The sequence below is a fragment of the Lissotriton helveticus genome, chromosome 5_2 (genome assembly GCF_964261635.1).
Source record: "Lissotriton helveticus chromosome 5_2, aLisHel1.1, whole genome shotgun sequence".
Classification (NCBI taxonomy): Eukaryota; Metazoa; Chordata; class Amphibia; order Caudata; family Salamandridae; genus Lissotriton; species Lissotriton helveticus.
In genome coordinates this window covers 16,146,907-16,172,099 of record NC_136066.1, presented here as the reverse complement: position 1 = coordinate 16,172,099, position 25,193 = coordinate 16,146,907, and the positions used below count along the sequence as shown (strand labels likewise).

At 50.5% G+C, this 25,193-nt stretch overlaps 1 protein-coding gene across 1 annotated transcript in view; it reads left to right on the top strand.

Moving 5' to 3' along the window:
• The window catches only part of COL27A1 (collagen type XXVII alpha 1 chain), a 1,232,768-nt gene that overhangs the window by 343,614 nt on the left and 863,961 nt on the right, over positions 1–25,193 (top strand). Inside the window, exon 6 of the mRNA XM_078646681.1 lies at positions 23,185–23,238. Coding sequence (XP_078502807.1) covers positions 23,185–23,238 — 54 coding nt within the window. The remainder of the gene's footprint in view (positions 1–23,184; positions 23,239–25,193) is intronic.

Sequence of the window (25,193 nt, the reverse complement as noted above, 5' to 3'; positions counted from 1 at the left end):
GGGGAGGCTGGGAACCTCGCTGCTGGTTCCCTTGGAGATTACTTTGGGGGCCTCGCTGGAACCCTCTTTGTTTACCCCTGTCCCCCCCACTCTTCTGCTGGGGACCCTGCCCACCCTTGGCGGAGTCTCCCACTGGACCCTTGTGGACCCAGGTGCTGAGCCAGCGGTCCGCCTCCTCAGCAAGCTTCCTCGGGTTGGACAGCTTGCTATCAATCAGGTGCTGGCGTAGCTCAGGAAAACAGTGATCAGACAAGTGCTCCAATGCAAGTAAATCAAAAAGGCCCTGAAAATCATTTACCTTACTACCCTTCACCCATCCATCCAGTGCTCTGCAAAATCCAGTCACATACTCCACATACGTATTCCCAGGACGCTTTACACTCTCCCTGAACTTCTGTCTATACATTTCAGGGGTAAGCCCATACCTGGTCATTAAGGCCTCTTTCATGCGGGGGTAGGATCTTTGTTCTTCAAGGGGCAAATCTAGTAGGGTGTCCCGCCCTTCGCTAAGGAACCTCCCCCACAACCCCGCTCCCCAATCCTTGTCAGGGACCCGGTGGGAGGACATGGCTACCTCATATGCCCTAAACCACTGTCCTATGTCATCCCCCCGAAAGAACTCCTTAACTACATCTTTGGGTATGTACACCCTGGACTCTACCTGCACCGGCGTTGTGCTGCCACCAGAAGGAGCTGTTCCCGAACCTCTCAGCTCCAACTCCTTCAATCTTAGGTCATGGTCCAGCTGGCGTTGCTGCGCCTCCATGGCCAATCTTTGCTTGTCCATTTCCAAGTTTTTGCTTCTCCATTTCTAGTTGCCCAGCTAATTTTGCCATCTCCATTGCATGTGCCCTGTCTGCCAGCTCCTCTGGTGACAGGCCTTTGCTAGGATCTACAACGCCATCTGGTGGTATGATATCCACCGCATTCTGTGGTTCCCTTGACTCCTTCCAGCTCTCAGTGCCGTTACGAGTTGGGTTTTGTTGTTCAATCCATGTTTGGAAATTCTGCACTTCCCGCAGAGTTCTTTCAGCCGGTCATTTGTTAAGCCCCTCAAGGCTTCCTCTCCCCAATCTATGTCATCTTCTCCTGGGAAGACAGAGAGTGCTCTTCCCACAGGGAGTGAGCCAGGCATGGCTTCAGTAATGGCAGATGTCTCAACAAAATTAAAAGAAATGGAAATCTGTGGCTGCGTTATAGGTCTGCTCTCACTATGTGGTGATCAGTAATTCACTGTATGTCAACTACAAATGCAAATTCGCAAAACCCCACCGCTGCCACCAATGTTAGAATTGGGGGTCTCTGGTTGGCGCAAGTATGCACTTGTGACAAGCAGGGACCCTCTCCTCTAAGTCAGGGCAAAGGATGACCCCTTAGAATTACCCTTGCTCACCCTCTATGTGCGTGGCGTGAGCAGCCAAGGCTATTCTTCAGGCGTTATGGAGTTAAGCATTTGTAATCACACACACAGTAAACTGTACCAATCCCGCCACAAATGGACACCAGGCAAGTATTATATATAAAAATACGTTCCTTTATGTAAAATATATATATATGCAGATCAGACTTATCACAAGACTAATAACGTTTCTCTTAGCCACCAGATTGTAAATAGGCAAATTGTTCTCTTGGTTTACAGTTCTTAAATGGTTCTTTTGAGTCTCTTTTACTTCAAAAGCAGTTTCTAGATCTTTGGTATCTCTTTGGGGCTTACTAGCCGCTTCGTAGGATTTCTGTGCGCCTTTCCCGGTGTAACCGGGCGAAACCCTACCGCGTCTCACGCATCTAGCGTGAGCACGTGTACGATGCGTTCGCTCTCAGCTACAAGGCATACGGGGCCGTCCGATCAAGCTGTACGCCTCTCGCGGCCGGCTCCAGGTGGGTGGGCACGTACCTCGGGGTGCACGGCTTGCAGAGAGGCGGCCAAGGCGGGGAGGCCAGACGTACCGGGGCACTCACCGTGCACAGTGCTGAAGGGGAAAGAAGAACGTTGCGGGCCCCTAGCCCGTGGTGAGCACTGTGCGTTGGCGAGTGGCGCTTCTTGGGGGCTTTCTTGAAGGCTTTCTTGAAGGCGGGTGCGGGGCGCACGGCGGCTCTCAGTGGAGCGAGGCTGGCGCCCGAGGCTCCCGAAGCTTCAGGGAATCTGGTCTCTGGGTCTGTTGTGGTCCGGCAGGGACGTCAGGCGGGAGCGTGGGGGGGTGCACCAGCGGGACTCCAACGGCGGTGATACAGCGACTTCCCTCAGCGGGGGGAGAGTGGCTCGACGGAGCGGGGCTCTCTCTCGGCGGGGACGGGGAAGCACAGTTCGATCACGGCCTCGAGGAGGGGCTGGGGGGCACCACAAAGGTCACGGCAGCGAGCATCCAAGGCGAGGTGACGCGGCGATTTCCCTCAGCGGGGGGAGAGCGGCTCGACGGAGCGGGGCACTTCCTCGGCGGGGACAGGGAAACACGGTTTGGTCACGGCCTCAAGGAGGGGCTGGGGGCACCACAGGTCACGGCTCCGGCGGGGCAGAAGTCCTTGAAATTACCGGCAGACGAGCAGAGAGCAGGTTGAGCAAGATGGTCCTGTGGCTCAGGTCAGGGGGCAAGCTCAGACAAGCCCTTGGAGAAAGTTTCAAGCACAAATCAGCAAAGTCTTTTCAGCAAGTCTTTTCCTTTCCTTCCTCAGCAAGGCAAGCAGCAGGCCAGTCCTTCCAGCGTCTTCTTCTCCTTCTAGTTGGGCAGAGGTTCTTTGTGGGAAACAGGATTCTGATTTACAAGGAGCAGGGCTCCTACCTTTATACAGCATTTCTTTTGTCTTTCCAGGCCAGGGGGGCCTTTGCATAACTTCTTTCAGTCTCTGAGCACTTGTTGGGTGTACTTCTGGCTTCTGCTTTCAGTGTGAGGGGCAGGCACATCAGACGCTCCACAGGAGGTGGAGCCAGCATTGTGTGGATAGGGGCAGCCAGGAGTACCTTGTTGACAGTGCTTCGCCCTTCCTGGGCCAGGTGCAGGCTGAGTCATCAGTCGCTCCCCAGGGGGCGGAGCCAGCATTGTGGTGGCAGAGCACAGCCCTATTAAGAGTCCAGGGGCACTCCTACCTCCCACTAAGGTGTCATCCTTGCATTCACCACCTGTCATCCCCCAGCCCTGTCACTCACACATCCCAGACAGTCAGATACACATACTAGCATAGGCGGGCTGAAATGGTTAGGCAAACAAATGCTAACTTTCTAAAAGTAGCATTTGCAAACACAGGATATTAAAATAAACTTTACTAAAAGAAGTATTTTATCATTCTGAGTTCAGGCATACTAAACTTTATTTTCTACCATGTTCCCTGAGCCTGCTGGGATTATAGAGTGTAATAATTCCTGCAGCCCATTTGTCCTAAAGGGAACAGGTAGCCTTACAATAGTGAAAAACAAATTTGGCAGTAATTCACTATTAGGACATGCCATACACATCAGAGCATGTCCTACCTTACACTTACAATGCACCCTGCCCATGGGCCTACCATAGGGGTGACCAGCCAACATGACAGTACCAGACTGCACGCAGGTTCTGCAATGGCAGACCCTAGACACATTTTAAAAGGCTGCTTCTGTGGGTGGCGCAACCAGCGCTGCAGGCCCACTAGCAGTATTGGCATTCACAAGCCCTGGCACTCCTGGTGCACTTTACTGGGGACTGACAGTAAATCCAATGAACCAATCAGGGATATCAATCACAGTTACACTTTACATAGGGAGCACTTGCACTGCGGCACGGATTGGCCGTGGCGCAGTGCCCTGAGCAGCGGACACCAGCAAAAACATCTGAGGCACATCAGCAGAAAGTGGAAGGGAAACTGACGCCAAGGTGCCAGGTCTAACAATATCACTGCAACATTTGCTGTAAAATTATTGATGAGAAAACTGTGCACAGCGGGGTGCGAGTCATAGTTCCCTCAGGGCACAAGTGATTGTCGTTTCTCAAGGCCGAGCAGTCGCAGCAAGGGTGCCGCACGGTCAGCTATAGCCGGCAGGCCTTGGGACCTCCTGGAGGCTTCCAGCGAACGTCCCAACATGGAACTCGAAACAAGATGGATTCCAGAGGAGGCGGCGGAGATGAGGGCCAGGCTGGAATATGATGCATATGGAGGAGAGTGAGGGTCGTGGGGGGAGGAGGCGATGAGGAGGAGTCTTGGGGATCAATCCTCATGCTGGGGGGCTGGCCAGCCTGCCTTCACCATCCGGGGCGCACAGTGAATGGGCCCAGGACACGAGGGCTCCGCGGCTGTCCACTAACCCTGCGCTACACAAGTGTCCATCCATGCACACATCACAATGCAGGTGTATCCCTGTATCCTGCCATACATGACTGCATCCATGCATAGATACAGCACTATATAGATACAGCGCTACATTCAAAGATAAATGCACACATCCCTGTGTTCTTATATGTACATACAACATACATACTTAAATACGCACATCCTTAGATATAGCCACACATACAAACCTTCACCCATACATCCATACGCACGTACACCCCTGCATCTCTACGTACATGTACACCCCCACAGGCATACACGCCTTCCTACATGTATCCGTCCATCCATGCATACATGCTTTCGAGGCAGGTCTTCGCAGTCGTTGCACGTGGCTCGGGTGTGGCGTGATTGGTAGCATGAACCTGTGGGTCGTGGGGGGGCTCCCAGAGGGGGCCATCTTTGGATGATTGAAGTAACTTGTTATGCAGTTACTGGACTGATGGACATTTGCTGCTCAGTGACCTCTTGACCTCAGTCCTCAATCTCTCTTTGCACCTCATTCTTCTTCCGCCCTGTCCTCTCTTGTCTCTTGTGACACTCTCTGCCTCTTTCTGCCTCCGCCCTGTCCTCTCTTGTCTCCTGTGACACTCTCTGCCTCTTTCTGCCTCCGCCCTGTCCTCTCTTGTCTCCTGTGACACTCTCTGCCTCTTTCTGCCTCAGCCCTGTCCTCTCTTGTCTCTTGTGACACTCTCTGCCTCTTTCTGCCTCAGCCCTGTCCTCTCTTGTCTCCTGTGACACTCTCTGCCTCTTTCTGCCTCAGCCCTGTCCTCTCTTGTCTCCTGTGACACTCTCTGCCTCTTTCTTCTTCTCTCCTGTCCTCTCTTGTCTCCTGTGACACTCTCTGCCTCTTTCTTCTTCTCTCCTGTCCTCTCTTGTCTCCTGTGACACTCTCTGCCTCTTTCTGCCTCCGCCCTGTCCTCTCTTGTCTCCTGTGACACTCTCTGCCTCTTTCTTCTTCTCTCCTGTCCTCTCTTGTCTCCTGTGACACTCTCTGCCTCTTTCTGTCTTAGCCCTGTCCTCTCCTGTCTCCTGTGACACTCTCTGCCTCTTTCTGTCTCAGCCCTGTCCTCTCTTGTCTCCTGTGACACTCTCTGCCTCTTTCTGCCTCTGCCCTGTCCTCTCCTGTCTCCTGTGACACTCTCTGCCTCTTTCAGTCTCAGCCCTGTCCTCTCTTGTCTCCTGTGACACTCTCTGCCTCTTTCTGCCTCCGCCCTGTCCCCTCTTGTCTCCTGTGACACTCTCTGCCTCTTTCTGTCTCTGCTCTGTCCCCTCTTGTCTCCTGTGACACTCTCTGCCTCTTTCTGCCTCCGCCCTGTCCCCTCTTGTCTCCTGTGACACTCTCTGCCTCTTTCTGCCTCAGCCCTGTCCCCTCTTGTCTCCTGTGACACTCTCTGCCTCTTTCTTCTTCTCTCCTGTCCTCTCTTGTCTCCTGTGACACTCTCTGCCTCTTTCTGCCTCCGCCCTGTCCTCTCTTGTCTCCTGTGACACTCTCTGCCTCTTTCTTCTTCTCTCCTGTCCTCTCTTGTCTCCTGTGACACTCTCTGCCTCTTTCTGTCTTAGCCCTGTCCTCTCCTGTCTCCTGTGACACTCTCTGCCTCTTTCTGTCTCAGCCCTGTCCTCTCTTGTCTCCTGTGACACTCTCTGCCTCTTTCTGCCTCTGCCCTGTCCTCTCCTGTCTCCTGTGACACTCTCTGCCTCTTTCAGTCTCAGCCCTGTCCTCTCTTGTCTCCTGTGACACTCTCTGCCTCTTTCTGTCTCAGCCCTGTCCCCTCTTGTCTCCTGTGACACTCTCTGCCTCTTTCTGCCTCCGCCCTGTCCTCTCTTGTCTCCTGTGACACTCTCTGCCTCTTTCTGCCTCCGCCCTGTCCTCTCTTGTCTCCTGTGACACTCTCTGCCTCTTTCTGTCTCTGCTCTGTCCCCTCTTGTCTCCTGTGACACTCTCTGCCTCTTTCTGCCTCCGCCCTGTCCTCTCTTGTCTCCTGTGACACTCTCTGCCTCTTTCTTCTTCTCTCCTGTCCTCTCTTGTCTCCTGTGACACTCTCTGCTTCTTTCTGCCTCCGCCCTGTCCTCTCTTGTCTCCTGTGACACTCTCTGCCTCTTTATCTTCTCTCCTGTCCTCTCTTGTCTCCTGTGACACTCTCTGCCTCTTTCTGTCTTAGCCCTGTCCTCTCCTGTCTCCTGTGACACTCTCTGCCTCTTTCTGTCTCAGCCCTGTCCTCTCTTGTCTCCTGTGACACTCTCTGCCTCTTTCTGCCTCCGCCCTGTCCTCTCTTGTCTCCTGTGACACTCTCTGCCTCTTTCAGTCTCAGCCCTGTCCTCTCTTGTCTCCTGTGACACTCTCTTCCTCTTTCTGTCTCAGCCCTGTCCCCTCTTGTCTCCTGTGACACTCTCTGCCTCTTTCTGCCTCCGCCCTGTCCTCTCTTGTCTCCTGTGACACTCTCTGCCTCTTTCTGCCTCCGCCCTGTCCTCTCTTGTCTCCTGTGACACTCTCTGCCTCTTTCTGTCTCTGCTCTGTCCCCTCTTGTCTCCTGTGACACTCTCTGCCTCTTTCTGCCTCCGCCCTGTCCTCTCTTGTCTCCTGTGACACTGTGACACTCTGCCTCTTTCTGCCTCTGCCCTGTCCTCTCCTGTCTCCTGTGACACTCTCTGCCTCTTTCTGCCTCAGCCCTGTCCTCTCTTGTCTCCTGTGACACTCTCTGCCTCTTTCTGCCTCCGCCCTGTCCTCTCTTGTCTCCTGTGACACTCTCTGCCTCTTTCTGCCTCCGCCCTGTCCTCTCTTGTCTCCTGTGACACTCTCTGCCTCCTTCTGCCTCCGCCCTGCCCTCTCTTGTCTCCTGTGACACTCTCTGCCTCTTTCAGTCTCAGCCCTGTCCTCTCTTGTCTCCTGTGACACTCTCTGCCTCTTTCTGCCTCCGCCCTGTCCTCTCTTGTCTCCTGTGACACTCTCTGCCTCTTTCTGCCTCCGCCCTGCCCTCTCTTGTCTCCTGTGACACTCTCTGCCTCTTTCTGCCTCAGCCCTGTCCTCTCTTGTCTCCTGTGACACTCTCTGCCTCTTTCTGCCTCAGCCCTGTCCTCTCTTGTCTCCTGTGACACTCTCTGCCTCTTTCTTCTTCTCTCCTGTCCTCTCTTTTCTCCTGTGACACTCTCTGCCTCTTTCTGCCTCCGCCCTGTCCTCTCCTGTCTCCTGTGACACTCTCTGCCTCTTTCTGCCTCTGCTCTGTCCCCTCTTGTCTCCTGTGACACTCTCTGCCTCTTTCTGCCTCCGCCCTGTCCTCTCTTGTCTCCTGTGACACTGTGGTAAATAAATAAATAATACCTCTATTTTTGAATGGATAAATGAATAACAGATAGCTCAATAAATAAGAGTCAAGATTCGAGGTAGTAGGAGTTTTGCAGGTTTATTACAGCATAAAGGACAGGAACAGGACAACCTGCACAGGAGTAGGATGGCAGGGCCTGACAGGGGGGCCCCGACAGCTGCCGGGCAGGATCTGGGATGAGCGCGCTAACATTTAATAACAATACACGATCCTATATACTAAAACAGTTGCATTACAATACATACGATAGGCGGAGCAGTGGGTGTGGTCAATAGCAGTCGCGAAAGATAAGGGTGAAAATGGGTGTAACAGGGGCGTATACATAGACATGTGATGTAAACGTAACAGAATATGTCATAAATGGGGCGGAAACATGGAGGGGGCTACCTAAGGAGCCGGGACCTCTAACCTAATGGTGCGCGCAAACTGGCAATGACGTGTTACTAGGAGAAGCTGGGGGCTACGAACTCTGTACTAGGAGCAGAGACTGAAGTCTGGAGAGTCAGGGCGACATGTACCTAAGCAGTATCTAGTATCTGATGTTTAGAGAACATGTTGATAGAATCCAAAAGTTATCGGGGTAAAGGCGAACAGACTCTAAGACTGGAGCATGCATTATTCTACATGTAGTGCGTGATGAAGAATATTAAATGACCGTTAAATGCAGTATTTCTCTTACATGGAGACGTAAAGGCTAGATAATGACGGAAACTATTGATGCGGTTCAGTAGCTTAGGAATGCAGAGAAGGAGGGCTGGACTGATAACTAGAATCATAACATACTCTTGGCAGACTCAGAGGCAGAGCCAGGCCGAGCCGGGCACTGTGAGGCAGGAAGTAAGTGAAGGGTCAGGAACACAGGTGGGGGCTGTATCTCTCCTCAGCGAGGCTCAGGAGACAGGAGCTGAATCTAGTGTCCGGGCCCTTTTGAGGCCTAGAAACGGGGACTTTACAATGAAATAACGTGCATACTGAGAAACGTGGCAACGTAGCTTTACATAGGCCGGATATTCGTAGTAGTCACGAGAACTGGAAACTGGCATACTAGAGATGGACACAACTGTAATTGCGTCTTTAATCGAACATGGGGAATACATATGCATATTAATCATGCACAGATAACATATGATGGAGGACGCGTAGGGACACAGAACATGGCAAAATTTACTTTTCCACATTCCCTCCTTGTCACTACGTTTCCATCAGGAAACATCAATATTCATGATACCATCTATCATTTCATACAGTATCATTTGCTCGTCTCGAATTTTCTTGGAACGGGATTAAGAACGGGGCTTGGGACTAGGAATACAAGAGGTAGCACAAATGCCGCAAATCGCAGGGCCACATTGTATACAGAGGCAGCAGCTGAATATGATCGCTACTGCAATACCTAGAAAGGACAAGACTTTCCATCCCCATGCGGAAATTATATTCCAGAACCAACCGGACCATGTCCAGGTGCCTGGGTCTTGGTGTAACAGATGGGCAATTTTATGGAGTCTGGTTATAGCTGAATAAACAGACGGCGCGTTATTTGGAATGAAAATGCAGCAACTAGATCCGATGACTCTACAGGCCCCGCCCCTATCGGCCAGTATGACGTCAAGGACGAGACGATTCTGGAGCACGACAAATCTCATAGCAGATTGCTCTTCGGTTAAGTTACCTAGAGCAGAGGCAGTCTCATTTACTACAGCTTCAAGGGTTCTGGTTAACCTACGAATTAGCTTACTATTCTGGATAGGTCCTATAAAGAAGAAGAAACCTCTATTGAAATCTGTATACTGTTCTAGAGCAGTTTCAGTATAATCGACAATTGGGGACTCAATCTCCCTTCTATATCTAAGGTGTACTAGACGTGTGTTTCTATGATAATCAGATGGAGCTAGGAAAACAGGTGGCAGTAGGAAGGCAATGTAACAGGTTCCCTCCCAATCGAGGGGCAGACGAACATATGCGGTTTGACCACAAATAAAATAAGAATGACGTAAAGCTTTGAAAATAGATTTCCCACTGTCACTATATTTGACAATAGTAGTACAATCGCTGTGTCCTACATGTACGGAACCATTATTTCGGACACATAATTCGCCTTTGACTGGTAGTACCGAAATAGCAGGTAAGTCTGGAGTAGTATCAGACTGAACATTCAGGACCATGAAATTCGAAGAATAATTTCCTAAATTGTAAACTTCATTTTCTAGATCTAACCCTGTTCTGTGGGGAAGACCTTGCTTGTCTGGGAAACATGTACTGTTAAGAAAAGACATATCTGTTGAAGATGACGTTAACGTGGACCATGCTCCACACGAACCATTATGTGAAAATGGATAAGGAAAGAGTGGCAGAACTCCCTTCGGGGTCTGGAAAGGGGGGAGTCGACCACACACCCAACAATTAGTGGCATTGCTGGTCTGGTGTGAATAATGTAACGTGCGGATAAAAGAATTGTTACGCATAGCGAGGCGGTAAGAGAGTTCATGAGGAGGCAGATCACTAAACGTGTGCTCTACTGTAGCATTAGAGGACTTATTTACATGAGCAACTGGAAAATACAGATAAAACGCATAACTGGTGCAGGAAATCATAATACTGAGAAATAATATGAAACATAGAAAAACGATACATCGGATTGAGTTTTGACTAACTCTCTCACTATGGGGGTCTATTTTATACATGTCAGAAACCGGTCTTACCGTTTCACCTAGGGGAGGACTTAGACAATCAAACTGGCTGACTTATTTTACTAGACCTTAATTTCTTCTTATACTCCTGTTGCGGAGTTGTCTCTAACAGGGAGGGTGCAGTATCATTGTCTTTTGCGGGACAGTCCTTAAGAATAGTACTTTGGCAGTCCTTTAAATCCTGGGAAATGTTCTTTGAGACTGGCTTCAATCCATAAAATCTTTTGATGTGTGAAAGATGCACCCAGCCTTTGCGTCCCTCCAACTTCACGGCTGTGCGGGTGGCCAGGAGGACCTGTCGGGGCTCCTTCCAGCGAGGCTCCAGCGGACTTGAACGATCGAAATTTCGCACTAGGACCATGGATCCGGGAACGATTTCATGCGGTGCCACCTCGGTATTGTCTGGAAATGCGGCGGCAACCTGTGAACGACAAGAGTTGAGGGCAGACATCAAGGAAGCTAGGTAATCTGTCAGCATATTACTTGAAACATCGGTAATACTTCGGGGTCTAGGAGTACCCCACATGTTAGGGTGGCGGCCGAAAACGACCTCATACGGGGACAGACCTGATCTGGAATGTGCGACCATGCGCATATAGAACAGGACGACTGGCAGAGCTATTAGCCAGTCCACACCTTTCTCTTGACATACTTTGGCAATGCGAATTTTCAGGGTCTGATTATGTCTCTCTACGAGACCGGCTGCTTCAGGATGGCGTACACAATGGAACTTCCACTGGTACCCTAACAAAAGGGACACGTGTTTCATGAGTTCAGATGAGAATGGCTGGCCGTTGTCAGAATATACGACTCTAGGGAGTCCATAACGGGGGAAGAACTCACGAACCAACTGCTTGGCAGTGGTCGCGGCTGTGTAGTCTGGAACTGGATATGCCTCCGTCCACCTGGACAAAGCGCATACAACTACAAGGACATACTTGAAACCTCGACATCGCTCCATCTGAATATAATCCATCTGGAGGACTTCAAAAGGGTGGTCAGGGGGCTGGAATCCACCTTGTTCCACCGGGACACTTTTACCTGGATTAAACTGGCAACATATCATACAGGTACGGACTTTCTGCTTGGCTGCAGCTCGCAAATGTTTGTTGAACCAAATGTTCTGGATACTGTCTAACATAGCTTTTTCTCCTAAATGTGCTGGACTATGTGCAGTATTAATAATGACTTGAACCATGGAGTCGGGGAGAAACCATGTGGCTTTACCCTTTGTTACCCATCCTTGATCTGTCTGTACCCCTCCTTGTTCGGACCATTTCTTGATTTCATCGGGAGTAGCATGTAACTGGATATCTATGACATCTTGAGTAGGGTCTTTAACTGTCATACAGGTAGTCAGATCTGGAGTGTGTGTCGGTGTCTTATTAACTGGAATGTCTGGTGTCTGTGCTGTAAGCTTGGCTGTTCGATCTGCTAGATCATTACCTTGAGAAATAGTGTCAGTAACTTTCGTATGTGCTTTGCACTTCATGATAGCAATGGATGTCGGTAAATGTATGGCATCTAACAGAGCCTGAATAAGAAGACCATGCTGAATCTTGGTTCCATGAGAAGTCATGAAACCTCTCTCCTGCCAGAGCACTCCAAAGTCGTGTACGACTCCAAATGCGTAACGTGAATCTGTGTAAACATTAACTTTCAGGTTTTTAGCGTGTATGCAGGCTTGTGTCAGAGCAACTAGCTCTGCTGCTTGAGCAGACAGGGTGTCAATACGGTGTGTTTCAATAACTTCAGTGTCAGTAGTCACTGCATACGCGGCTACTAGTTCTCCTGTACTTGTTCTCATACATGAACCATCCACATAAAGTGTCAGGTCGGGATCTGGTAATGGAATATCTGTCAGATCTTGTCTTGGCTTTGTCATGATGTTAACTACTTCCACACAGTCGTGTGTGGCAGGATTCAAAGTAACTGATGGTAACAATGTAGCAGGATTTAAAACGTTGCAGCGTCTGATTTCTATGTGTGGCTGGAACAGTGTCAGTTCATAACCTGTCAAACGTGCAATTGTCAAGTGCTGAGTTTGTGTTCGGTTTAAAAGAACTTCCACGGAGTGTGGAACTTGTACTGTCAGGGAGTGTCCTAATACTATGGAATCACTTTGTCTGATAGCTAGTGCTGTGGCTGCAACTGACTTAAGGCACGCAGGCAGAGCCTGGGCTACAGGATCTAATGTGCTCGAAAAATAAGCACAGGGCTTGTACTGTCCTGCTTGATCTTGTGTGAGAACAGATAATGCTGTACCTTCACGTTCAGTGACGAAAAGTGTAAAAGGCTTACTGTAGTTCGGTGTTACTAGAACTGGAGCTTGACATAGGGCTTTCTTTAACTCATTGAAACTAAGTGTATGTTCAGATGTCCAAGGGAGGACAGTCGATACGGCTGCCTCCTGTGTCGTTAACTGTATCAGTGGTTTAGCTAGAAATGCATACTGAGGAATCCATTGTCTGCAATAGGAAGTAAGGCCGACAAAAGCACGTACCTCCTTCTGGGTCTTTGGCTGAGGAAGACTCGCTATTAACTGGATACAGTCTGGTGTCAACTGCCTACCCCTCTTGGACAGTAAGTGTCCTAAGTAGATCACTTGCTGGACACAGAATTGAAGCTTTGAAGGGGACACCTTGTGTCCCATCTCGGCTAGGAAATACAAGACTGTAAGTGAGGCTCGCTCGCAAGCACGTTCAGAACGGGCTGTGATCAGTAGATCATCGACATACTGGAGCAGGGCAGTGTCAGTTGGCATGTGAATGTTGTCTAGTTGTCTCTTGAGTGCTTGACTGTAAATACTAGGACTTTCTGTGAAACCTTGAGGAGCGCGTGTGAACATATAGCTCCTTCCATTTAAACAAAATCCGAAAAGAAACTGGCTGTCTGGATGAATGGGGACACTGAAAAACGCGTTCTTGAGGTCTATGACAGTAAAAAATGAGGCTTCGGAATCAATGGCTGTCAATAGGGAAGAGATATCTGGGACAACTGGGTACTGAGGAATAATACATTTGTTAAGCTCTCGGAGATCAATCACTAATCGATATACTGGAGGTGCATTTGGATCAGTACGTTTCATGACAGGAATGATCGGAGAATTACATACATTGGAGTCAGTTTCTACAATTACTCCTTGAGCCATGAGCTCATCAATAATTTTGGATAAGGCTGCTACAGCCTCAGGTGGCAATCTGTACTGTCTGATTCGTGGCAGGACTACACCTGGCTTGAGAGTCACACGATGGGGTGTGATTTGCATATAACCAACATCAGTTGGACCTTGCGCCCATAGATGCTGCGGAACATTAGACAATCTCGGATCAAAATCTCGTAATACATAGTGACCCTTGAAGTCACGTAGGAACAATCGTATTCCCTCTGGGGAACAGCATATAACTGCACCTAACTCTTTCAGTGTCTTAATGCCTAATAGATTCTCTGGACATGACTTAGTAAGTAACAGGTCAGTAGTGCGGGACAATGGACCTACTTCTAGAGTAACTGGCTTTGATATTTCATTTACAATAGGTTTTCCCGAAAATCCAAGGGAAACATTTCTAGAGCCTGAGAGCGGAGCCCCTGGAACTTCGGCGTGGCTTATAGTGGTCCTACTTGCCCCTGTATCAATCAGAAACTTTCTGTCTTTCCCTAATACTTGACTATGAACATAGGGACCTTCTTGATCTACAGGTATCTCGATGAGAGGCAAGCCTACCTCCCTCTCCAGGCTGTTTCATGAATACGGTTGATACTCTGGATACTCAGACTGTGCATACTGGTACATCTGCTGTGTAACATGTTGTGTTGCAGCGATGGGCTGCGGTGCTGTAACTGTCTGTGGTGCATTCTGTGGCTGAGAAGTCTGTGAAACTTGCTCTTGTCTAGGCGGACGTGGTCTTTCTTTAGTCTTACCGGTAGCTATGTTGTGTTTCAGAACTGCACACTCGTTTATAAAATGACCTGGCTGTTTACAATAATTGCAGTTCCCTTTAACAGGAGCTGCAGGATGACTGGCTTGATTTGTACCCCTCTTCTGACTGTCTTGAGGAACGGATTGTGCAACTAGTACTTTCATTTTCGTGTCTTTCATACGTTTCCTTTCATGTTCTTGTTCTTCTCTGATTCTATTCTGGTGGTATTGAAGCATCTGTAACATTTGGGACGGGGTATTAGCTTGCCAGGTACTTTCGACTTTCAAAACTCGATTCTTAACTTGTGGACTTGAATTCTCGACTAATTTAGTAACAAAAAGATGAGGGTATGACTCGCTACTTGTCTTGAGGCCACTGTTTATGGTAAAACATTTTTCAAATCTAGAGTAAAAATCACTAGTGTCTTCGTCTTGTTTCTGTTTACATGCTGAGATTGCATCCCAGTCTTCCTTTTTAGTTGCTAATAGTCTGGGCAAAACTTGTATTAACAGTTCAGGTAATTCTTTACATTTATCTCCAAGACCGGTACCTGGTACTCGTGCCTTATCTTCAGCTTCTAGGACTGTCCAATCGATCTTTTTCTCTCCCACCTCCCATTCTTTTTCCTTGAGTTTCTCATATACCCCTGCGGGCAACAGGACCTTTAACATTTTAATAATATCTGGATACGTGTATTCTCCCATACGGAGCATGTCTTTTAATTCTCGGTGGAACCCTGCTGGATCTTTATCATGACAGGGAATTAACTTTTTCATCTCTAAGAGTTCCATCTTTGTGATCGGGGTGTAAACAAACACTCGTTGCATTTCACCACCCTCTGTCTTAACTGGATGCACTTCTTGTAACGGATTCTGTCTGTCTATGTAAAAGGGTTTACTTTCTGGAGGTGAGACATGAACAAAATGTGGGTTCAGAAACGTTCTGTATTTGTGGCGCTGTTCTAGAATGACACTAATCAAATCGGTACCTAAACCTTTCCATCTATACTGGAGTAACTCATTCAGGACATCGTGTAACGGACCTGGATCAGAATGTTGACCCTCATACAATGTAATGAGGTGCTGGATCATATACATACCCACCAGTCGTTGCTCGGCTGGGGGCAATTTCAGAAACATTTGTGCCACTATTTCGTCTGGAAAAGTGGTAGAATCAGTAATCCATCGGACTGCTGATCGGACTAGTTCTTGTTCATGCATAGTACTTAACTCACTATAACCGATTCGTGACTTCAGAATGTGATCGGTAGCTTGAAATACTTGTTCTAGAGAACCTTGTTCTGGTGTTGGACGATGGAAAGTTGACTTGTGTTCTAGGCGCAAATGGCGATCTGGAAGTCTAGATTTTCCTACATACGCTATTCTGGCGGGATTCTCGTCGTCTACCTCTTCAGTAGAAGAGTCATTTTCTTTCTCGTTTACTTGTGCTGCTTTACGTTGTTCGTGTAACTTTATTATTTCTTTACGGATTTTCTTGTACATACTCTCTATACTACTGATAGTCTTGTGCTTACCCTCGGCTATATTATCACTCCACCTTGTCAGGATTTTCATTTCGGCCTGATCTTTAGTCGGGGAATCTTGTTCTCTTATTAGACAATTAATCAGGAACTTTAATAACATGAGCTGGATCTCAGCTTTCCTTTGAGACATGACTTCACTAATACTTTCTGGATCATCCCCTGTACGGATGAAACGATATATTCTGTCTAGATCTTCTTTCATATCTGGTAGGGTGACTAGATACTCGGTCACCTTTCTCACGCGTAATGAATATAAAACCATATTATCCTCGCCTGGGACTGGATCATAGCCACATTCGGTAAGGGCTTTTCTTATTTCTGCAACAGACTGATATCTGGGCGTACGCTGTGACGCTTGTGCATGTAATTCGGCTAACGTTAAACGCTTGTGTGGCGGCGGGGTTCCTGGAGGACCTCCCCCTGCGGCCCCTAAACTAGAGTCGTCTACTGATGCTCTTCGTCCTGGCAGAGTGGGAAATGAAAATGCAGGCTGGACTTGTATGGCGGGCTGGACCGGGGGTACCGTAACAGGTACTCCGGTGTCTGGAGGAGCGGGAAGTGCCTGATTTACAGGGACTGGCGGAGCAGGAACAGGATTTGCATATTCTGGGAAGGTGTCGTCCAAATAGGATGAAATGAAAATATCAGCTGCGGTCGGTTTGTGACGTAGCTTGGTCGGAACTAATGGTGGCGGGAAATTACTGGATGCCTCCGGGGTCGCTTTTGGCAAGCCCTCGGCAAGAAGAGGATACATACCCTTGATGAGGGCATGCCTCTGTCTGTCTGACTGTTCTGTTTTAACTCGTTCACCTATCTCGATTAGTTCCCTTTCCTGGGCTCGTTCCAAGGATTCTCTACTTAGTTCTGACTTTCTGATTTCTTTTTCGGTTCTTTTATGAGACTCTTTGCGCCATAACTCGATGGCATCTTTCTGTGACTGTCTGGCTTTCTTTTTCCATAATGCTTCTTCTACTCTCATGATGCACTCGGCATCCCATGTACCCGATACGGGCCATCTATACTTTTCTTCTAACTGTTTGGTATACTCTACCCATAAATCTAAATATAGTATGGCACTTATGCCATGCTTTTGATACATAAAATGACCTGGACTGTCCCTAGGCGGGACAGGAACTGCTTCTTCTAGCAGACCCTTTCTAGTTTTTAACTGACGTAATCTCGAAAAGAGGGACATTGCAAACTTGAATCTGAACACAATACAATACACGAGGAACAATAACAATTGAGAAAACAATTCAGGCATACCACGACATTGAAACTACATTGAATAACATTATGAAGCAACAGTTCGGACAGAATACTACCTGGAACACTGAGAACAGAAACACATGAATTTCTCGAGAACGGAACAGACTAGAATTACTGGATGCGCTGCTGAAACAGCACGGAACATACCGGTCCCATAAAGGGACGCATCAAGACCCGTATCCACCTAGGTGAACACTTCGTTTCAGATCTGCGTACCCAGACCCATCGGACCAGAGACAATTTAGATTGACCCTGTCTAGATACTACCCCAGCAACGGTACTCACTGGGCAGCAAGAACGGAAAGCCTCGGACTGGACTGGACTGCTTCGACGCCGGACGGACGAACTTCGGACTTCTGTTACGGGTGGGCCTCCGGATACCTCGGACCTTGGACTCTCGGCTTGGGCTCTGGTCGGGACTCGCCGCGTTCCTCCACCGCCTCGTCTGGATGCTGGACCGCCACCTCCGTCTCCTCCGTGGGCCTGAGGGATACTTGAAGCAGAAATATCTGCACGTGCACGGTATGGTTCCGTCACGGCTGCAGAGGGTCAGGGGGCCGGCGTGGCTTCACCGGCGCGTGGGGAAAGGGAAAGTCCCTGTTCGGGCGCCATTATGTGGTAAATAAATAAATAATACCTCTATTTTTGAATGGATAAATGAATAACAGATAGCTCAATAAATAAGAGTCAAGATTCGAGGTAGTAGGAGTTTTGCAGGTTTATTACAGCATAAAGGACAGGAACAGGACAACCTGCACAGGAGTAGGATGGCAGGGCCTGACAGGGGGGCCCCGACAGCTGCCGGGCAGGATCTGGGATGAGCGCGCTAACATTTAATAACAATACACGATCATATATACTAAAACAGTTGCATTACAATACATACGATAGGCGGAGCAGTGGGTGTGGTCAATAGCAGTCGCGAAAGATAAGGGTGAAAATGGGTGTAACAGGGGCGTATACATAGACATGTGATGTAAACGTAACAGAATATGTCATAAATGGGGTGGAAACATGGAGGGGGCTACCTAAGGAGCCGGGACCTCTAACCTAATGGTGCGCGCAAACTGGCAATGACGTGTTACTAGGAGAAGCTGGGGGCTACGAACTCTGTACTAGGAGCAGAGACTGAAGTCTGGAGAGTCAGGGCGACATGTACCTAAGCAGTATCTAGTATCTGATGTTTAGAGAACATGTTGATAGAATCCAAAAGTTATCGGGGTAAAGGCGAACAGACTCTAAGACTGGAGCATGCATTATTCTACATGTAGTGCGTGATGAAGAATATTAAATGACCGTTAAATGCAGTATTTCTCTTACATGGAGACGTAAAGGCTAGATAATGACGGAAACTATTGATGCGGTTCAGTAGCTTAGGAATGCAGAGAAGGAGGGCTGGACTGATAACTAGAATCATAACATACTCTTGGCAGACTCAGAGGCAGAGCCAGGCTGAACCGGGCACTGTGAGGCAGGAAGTAAGTGAAGGGTCAGGAACACAGGTGGGGGCTGTATCGCTCCTCAGCGAGGCTCAGGAGACAGGAGCTGAATCTAGTGTCCGGGCCCTTTTGAGGCCTAGAAACGGGGACTTTACAATGAAATAACGTGCATACTGAGAAACGTGGCAACGTAGCTTTACATAGGCCGGATATTCGTAGTAGTCACGAGAACTGGAAACTGGCATACTAGAGATGGACACAACTGTAATTGCGTCTTTAATCGAACATGGGGAATACATATGCATATTAATCATGCACAGATAACATATGATGGAGGACGCGTAGGGACACAGAACATGGCAAAATTTACTTTTCCACAACACTCTCTGCCTCTTTCTGTCTCAGCCCTGTCCTCTCCTGTCTCCTGTGACACTCTCTGCCTCTTTCTTCTTCAGCCCTGTCCTCTCTTGTCTCCTGTGACACTCTCTGCCTCTTTCTGCCTCCGCCCTGTCCTCTCTTGTCTCCTGTGACACTCTCTGCCTCTTTCTGCCTCCGCCCTGCCCTCTCTTGTCTCCTGTGACACTCTCTGCCTCTTTCTTCTTCAGCCCTGTCCTCTCTTGTCTCCTGTGACACTCTCTGCCTCTTTCTGCCTCCGCCCTGTCCTCTCTTGTCTCCTGTGACACTCTCTGCCTCTTTCTGCCTCCGCCCTGTCCTCTCCTGTCTCCTGTGACACTCTCTGCCTCTTTCTGCCTCCGCCCTGTCCTCTCTTGTCTCCTGTGACACTCTCTGCCTCTTTCTGCCTCCGCCCTATCCTCTCCTGTCTCCTGTGACACTCTCTGCCTCTTTCTGCCTCCGCCCTGTCCTCTCTTGTCTCCTGTGACACTCTCTGCCTCTTTCTGCCTCCGCCCTGTCCTCTCCTGTCTCCTGTGACACTCTCTGCCTCTTTCTGCCTCCGCCCTGTCCTCTCTTGTCTCCTGTGACACTCTCTGCCTCTTTCTGCCTCCGCCCTATCCTCTCCTGTCTCCTGTGACACTCTCTGCCTCTTTCTGCCTCCGCCCTGCCCTCTCTTGTCTCCTGTGACACTCTCTGCCTCTTTCTGCCTCCGCCCTGTCCTCTCTTGTCTCCTGTGACACTCTCTGCCTCTTTCTGCCTCCGCCCTGCCCTCTCTTGTCTCCTGTGACACTCTCTGCCTCTTTCTGCCTCCGCCCTGCCCTCTCTTGTCTCCTGTGACACTCTCTGCCTCTTTCTGCCTCCGCCCTGTCCTCTCCTGTCTCCTGTGACACTCTCTGCCTCTTTCTGCCTCCGCCCTATCCTCTCCTGTCTCCTGTGACACTCTCTGCCTCTTTCTGCCTCCGCCCTGCCCTCTCTTGTCTCCTGTGACACTCTCTGCCTCTTTCTGCCTCCGCCCTGCCCTCTCTTGTCTCCTGTGACACTCTCTGCCTCTTTCTGTCTCAGCCCTGTCCTCTCTTGTCTCCTGTGACACTCTCTGCCTCTTTCTGTCTCTGCTCTGTCCCCTCTTGTCTCCTGTGACACTCTCTGCCTCTTTCTGCCTCCGCCCTGTCCTCTCTTGTCTCCTGTGACACTCTCTGCCTCTTTCTGCCTCCGCCCTGCCCTCTCTTGTCTCCTGTGACACTCTCTGCCTCTTTCTGCCTCTGCCCTGTCCTCTCTTGTCTCCTGTGACACTCTCTGCCTCTTTCAGTCTCAGCCCTGTCCTCTCTTGTCTTCTGTGACACTCTCTGCCTCTTTCTGCCTCAGCCCTGTCCCCTCTTGTCTCCTGTGACACTCTCTGCCTCTTTCTTCTTCAGCTCTGGCCTCTCTTGTCTCCTGTGACACTCTCTGCCTCTTTCTGCCTCAGCCCTGTCCTCTCTTGTCTCCTGTGACACTCTCTGCCTCTTTCTTCTTCTCTCCTGTCCTCTCTTGTCTCCTGTGACACTCTCTGCCTCTTTCTGCCTCCGCCCTGCCCTCTCTTGTCTCCTGTGACACTCTCTGCCTCTTTCTGCCTCTGCCCTGTCCTCTCTTGTCTCCTGTGACACTCTCTGCCTCTTTCTGCCTCTGCCCTGTCCTCTCTTGTCTCCTGTGACACTCTCTGCCTCTTTCTGCCTCAGCCCTGTCCCCTCTTGTCTCCTGTGACACTCTCTGCCTCTTTCTTCTTCAGCTCTGGCCTCTCTTGTCTCCTGTGACACTCTCTGCCTCTTTCTGCCTCAGCCCTGTCCTCTCTTGTCTCCTGTGACACTCTCTGCCTCTTTCTGCCTCCGCCCTATCCTCTCCTGTCTCCTGTGACACTCTCTGCCTCTTTCTGCCTCCGCCCTGTCCTCTCTTGTCTCCTGTGACACTCTCTGCCTCTTTCTGCCTCCGCCCTGCCCTCTCTTGTCTCCTGTGACACTCTCTGCCTCTTTCAGTCTCAGCCCTGTCCTCTCTTGTCTTCTGTGACACTCTCTGCCTCTTTCTGCCTCAGCCCTGTCCCCTCTAGTCTCCTGTGACACTCTCTGCCTCTTTCTTCTTCAGCTCTGGCCTCTCTTGTCTCCTGTGACACTCTCTGCCTCTTTCTGCCTCAGCCCTGTCCTCTCTTGTCTCCTGTGACACTCTCTGCCTCTTTCTTCTTCTCTCCTGTCCTCTCTTGTCTCCTGTGACACTCTCTGCCTCTTTCTGCCTCCGCCCTGCCCTCTCTTGTCTCCTGTGACACTCTCTGCCTCTTTCTGCCTCTGCCCTGTCCTCTCTTGTCTCCTGTGACACTCTCTGCCTCTTTCTGCCTCTGCCCTGTCCTCTCTTGTCTCCTGTGACACTCTCTGCCTCTTTCTTCTTCAGCTCTGGCCTCTCTTGTCTCCTGTGACACTCTCTGCCTCTTTCTGCCTCAGCCCTGTCCTCTCTTGTCTCCTGTGACACTCTCTGCCTCTTTCTTCTTCTCTCCTGTCCTCTCTTGTCTCCTGTGACACTCTCTGCCTCTTTCTTCTTCAGCTCTGGCCTCTCTTGTCTCCTGTGACACTCTCTGCCTCTTTCTGCCTCAGCCCTGTCCTCTCTTGTCTCCTGTGACACTCTCTGCCTCTTTCTTCTTCTCTCCTGTCCTCTCCTGTCTCCTGTGACACTCTCTGCCTCTTTCTTCTTCTCTCCTGTCCCCTCTTGTCTCCTGTGACACTCTCTGCCTCTTTCTGCCTCTGCCCTGTCCTCTCTTGTCTCCTGTGACACTCTCTGCCTCTTTCTGCCTCAGCCCTGTCCCCTCTTGTCTCCTGTGACACTCTCTGCCTCTTTCTTCTTCAGCTCTGGCCTCTCTTGTCTCCTGTGACACTCTCTGCCTCTTTCTGCCTCAGCCCTGTCCTCTCTTGTCTCCTGTGACACTCTCTGCCTCTTTCTTCTTCTCTCCTGTCCTCTCTTGTCTCCTGTGACACTCTCTGCCTCTTTCTTCTTCAGCTCTGGCCTCTCTTGTCTCCTGTGACACTCTCTGCCTCTTTCTGCCTCAGCCCTGTCCTCTCTTGTCTCCTGTGACACTCTCTGCCTCTTTCTTCTTCTCTCCTGTCCTCTCCTGTCTCCTGTGACACTCTCTGCCTCTTTCTTCTTCTCTCCTGTCCCCTCTTGTCTCCTGTGACACTCTCTGCCTCTTTCTGCCTCCGCCCTGTCCTCTCCTGTCTCCTGTGACACTCTCTGCCTCTTTCTGCCTCCGCCCTGTCCTCTCTTGTCTCCTGTGACACTCTCTGCCTCTTTCTGCCTCCGCCCTGTCCTCTCTTGTCTCCTGTGACACTCTCTGCCTCTTTCTGCCTCCGCCCTGTCCTCTCCTGTCTCCTGTGACACTCTCTGCCTCTTTCTGCCTCCGCCCTGTCCTCTCCTGTCTCCTGTGACACTCTCTGCCTCTTTCTGCCTCCGCCCTGTCCTCTCTTGTCTCCTGTGACACTCTCAGCCTCTTTCTGTCTCTGCTCTGCCCTCTCTTGTCTCCTGTGACACTCTCTGCCTCTTTCTGCCTCCGCCCTGTCCTCTCTTGTCTCCTGTGACACTCTCTGCCTCTTTCTGCCTCCGCCCTGTCCTCTCTTGTCTCCTGTGACACTCTCTGCCTCTTTCTGCCTCCGCCCTGCCCTCTCTTGTCTCCTGTGACACTCTCTGCCTCTTTCTGTCTCTGCTCTGCCCTCTCTTGTCTCCTGTGACACTCTCTGCCTCTTTCTGCCTCCGCCCTGTCCTCTCTTGTCTCCTGTGACACTCTCTGCCTCTTTCTGCCTCCGCCCTGCCCTCTCTTGTCTCCTGTGACACTCTCTGCCTCTTTCTGCCTCAGCCCTGTCCCCTCTTGTCTCCTGTGACACTCTCTGCCTCTTTCTTCTTCAGCCCTGTCCTTTCTTGTCTCCTGTGACACTCTCTGCCTCTTTCTTCTTCTCTCCTGTCCCCTCTTGTCTCCTGTGACACTCTCTGCCTCTTTCTTCTTCTCTCCTGTCCTCTCTTGTCTCCTGTGACACTCTCTGCCTCTTTCCTAGCCTATACTTCTCTGTTCTCTTCTGTTTGCCTCAGGCTGCCTCTGAATGTCTCCTCTCCTCTCTCTGCTCATCTTGCTTCTCTGGTCCTGCTTTGCTCTTCTGAGTCTGCCTTGCTCTTGCTGTCTCCAGCTCTCTCTGGATTTCTTCATTTACACATCTTCTTTACATCTTTTTCAGTCTCAAATTGTCCTTTTTAAATTGTTTCTCTCCCCTTATCCCCTTCGATGTGTATAACTTCAAATTCGTTTTTCTTTTCCAGGGACAAAAAGGTGATCCTGGGTTTTCACCTGGAAAGGCTCCCAAAGGAAAAAAGGTATCTGTGATGTGTTGTGGTTAGCTGTGCCCTGGAGTGCTGTGGTTAGCTGTGCCCTAGAGTGCTGTGGTTAGCTGTGTCCTAGCGTGCTATGGTGAACGGCGCACTAGAGTGCCGTGGTCAGCGGTGCCCGTGACTGCTGTGGTCAGCTGTGCCTGTGACTGCTGTGGTCAGCTGTGTCCTAGTTTGCTGTGGTGAACTGTGCCCTGGAGTGCTGTGGTTAGCTGTGCCCTGGAGTGCTGTGGTTAGCTGTGCCCTAGAGTGCTGTGGTTAGCTGTTCCCTGGAGTGCTGTGGTTAGCTGTGCCCTGGAGTGCTGTGGTTAGCTGTGCCCTAGAGTGCTGTGGTCAGCTGTGTCCTAGCGTGCTATGGTGAACGGCGCACTAGAGTGCCGTGGTCAGCGGTGCCCGTGACTGCTGTGGTCAGCTGTGCCTGTGACTGCTGTGGTCAGCTGTGTCCTAGTTTGCTGTGGTGAACTGTGCCCTAGAGTGTTGTGGTCAGCTGTGCCCTGGAGTGCTGTGGTTAGCTGTGCACTGGAGTGCTGTGATTAGCTGTGCCCTGGAGTGCTGTGGTTAGCTGTTCCCTGGAGTGCTGTGGTTAGCTGTGCCCTGGAGTGTTGTGGTCAGCTGTGCCCTAGAGTGCTGTGGTTAGCTGTGCCCTGGAGTGTTGTGGTTAGCTGTGCCCTGGAGTGCTGTGGTTAGCTGTGCCCTGGAGTGTTGTGGTTAGCTGTGCCCTAGAGTGCTGTGGTTAGCTGTGCCCTGGAGTGTTGTGGTTAGCTGTGCCCTGGAGTGCTGTGGTTAGCTGTGCCCTAGAGTGCTGTGGTTAGCTGTGTCCTAGAGTGCTGTGGTTAGCTGTTCCCTGGAGTGCTGTGGTTAGCTGTGCCCTGGAGTGTTGTGGTCAGCTGTGCCCTGGAGTGCTGTGGTGAGCTGAGCCCCAGAGTGCTGTGGTCAGCTGTGCCCTAGAGTGCTGTGGTGAGCTGTGCCCTAGAGTGATGTGGTGAGCTGTGTCCTAGAGTGCTGTGGTGAGCTGTGCCCTGGAGTGCTGTGGTGAGCTGAGCCCTAGAGTGCTGTGGTCAGCTGTGCCCTGGAGTGCTGTGGTTAGCTGTGCCCTGGAGTGCTGTGGTTAGCTGTGCCCTAGAGTGCTGTGGCCAGCTGTGCCCTGGAGTGCTGTGGTCAACTGTGTCCTAGAGTGCTGTGGTTAGCTGTGTCCTAGAGTGCTGTGGTTAGCTGTGCCCTGGAGTGCTGTGGTTAGCTGTGCCCTGGAGTGCTGTGGTTAGCTGTGCCCTGGAGTGCTGTGGTTAGCTGTGCCCTAGAGTGCTGTGGTTAGCTGTGCCCTGGAGTGTTGTGGTCAACTGTGTCCTAGAGTGCTGTGGTTAGCTGTGTCCTAGAGTGCTGTGGTTAGCTGTGCCCTGGAGTGCTGTGGTTAGCTGTGCCCTGGAGTGCTGTGGTTAGCTGTGCCCTAGAGTGCTGTGGTTAGCTGTGCCCTGGAGTGTTGTGGTTAGCTGTGCCCTGGAGTGTTGTGGTTAGCTGTGCCCTGGAGTGCTGTGGTTAGCTGTGCCCTGGAGTGCTGTGGTTAGCTGTGCCCTGGAGTGCTGTGGTTATCTGTGCCCTAGAGTGCTGTGGTTAGCTGTGCCCTGGAGTGTTGTGGTCAACTGTGTCCTAGAGTGCTGTGGTTAGCTGTGTCCTAGAGTGCTGTGGTTAGCTGTGCCCTGGAGTGCTGTGGTTAGCTGTGCCCTGGAGTGCTGTGGTTAGCTGTGCCCTAGAGTGCTGTGGTTAGCTGTGCCCTGGAGTGTTGTGGTCAACTGTGTCCTAGAGTGCTGTGGTTAGCTGTGTCCTAGAGTGCTGTGGTTAGCTGTGCCCTGGAGTGCTGTGGTTAGCTGTGTCCTAGAGTGCTGTGGTTAGCTGTGCCCTGGAGTGCTGTGGTTAGCTTTGTTCTAGAGTTCCGTGATGAGCTGTGT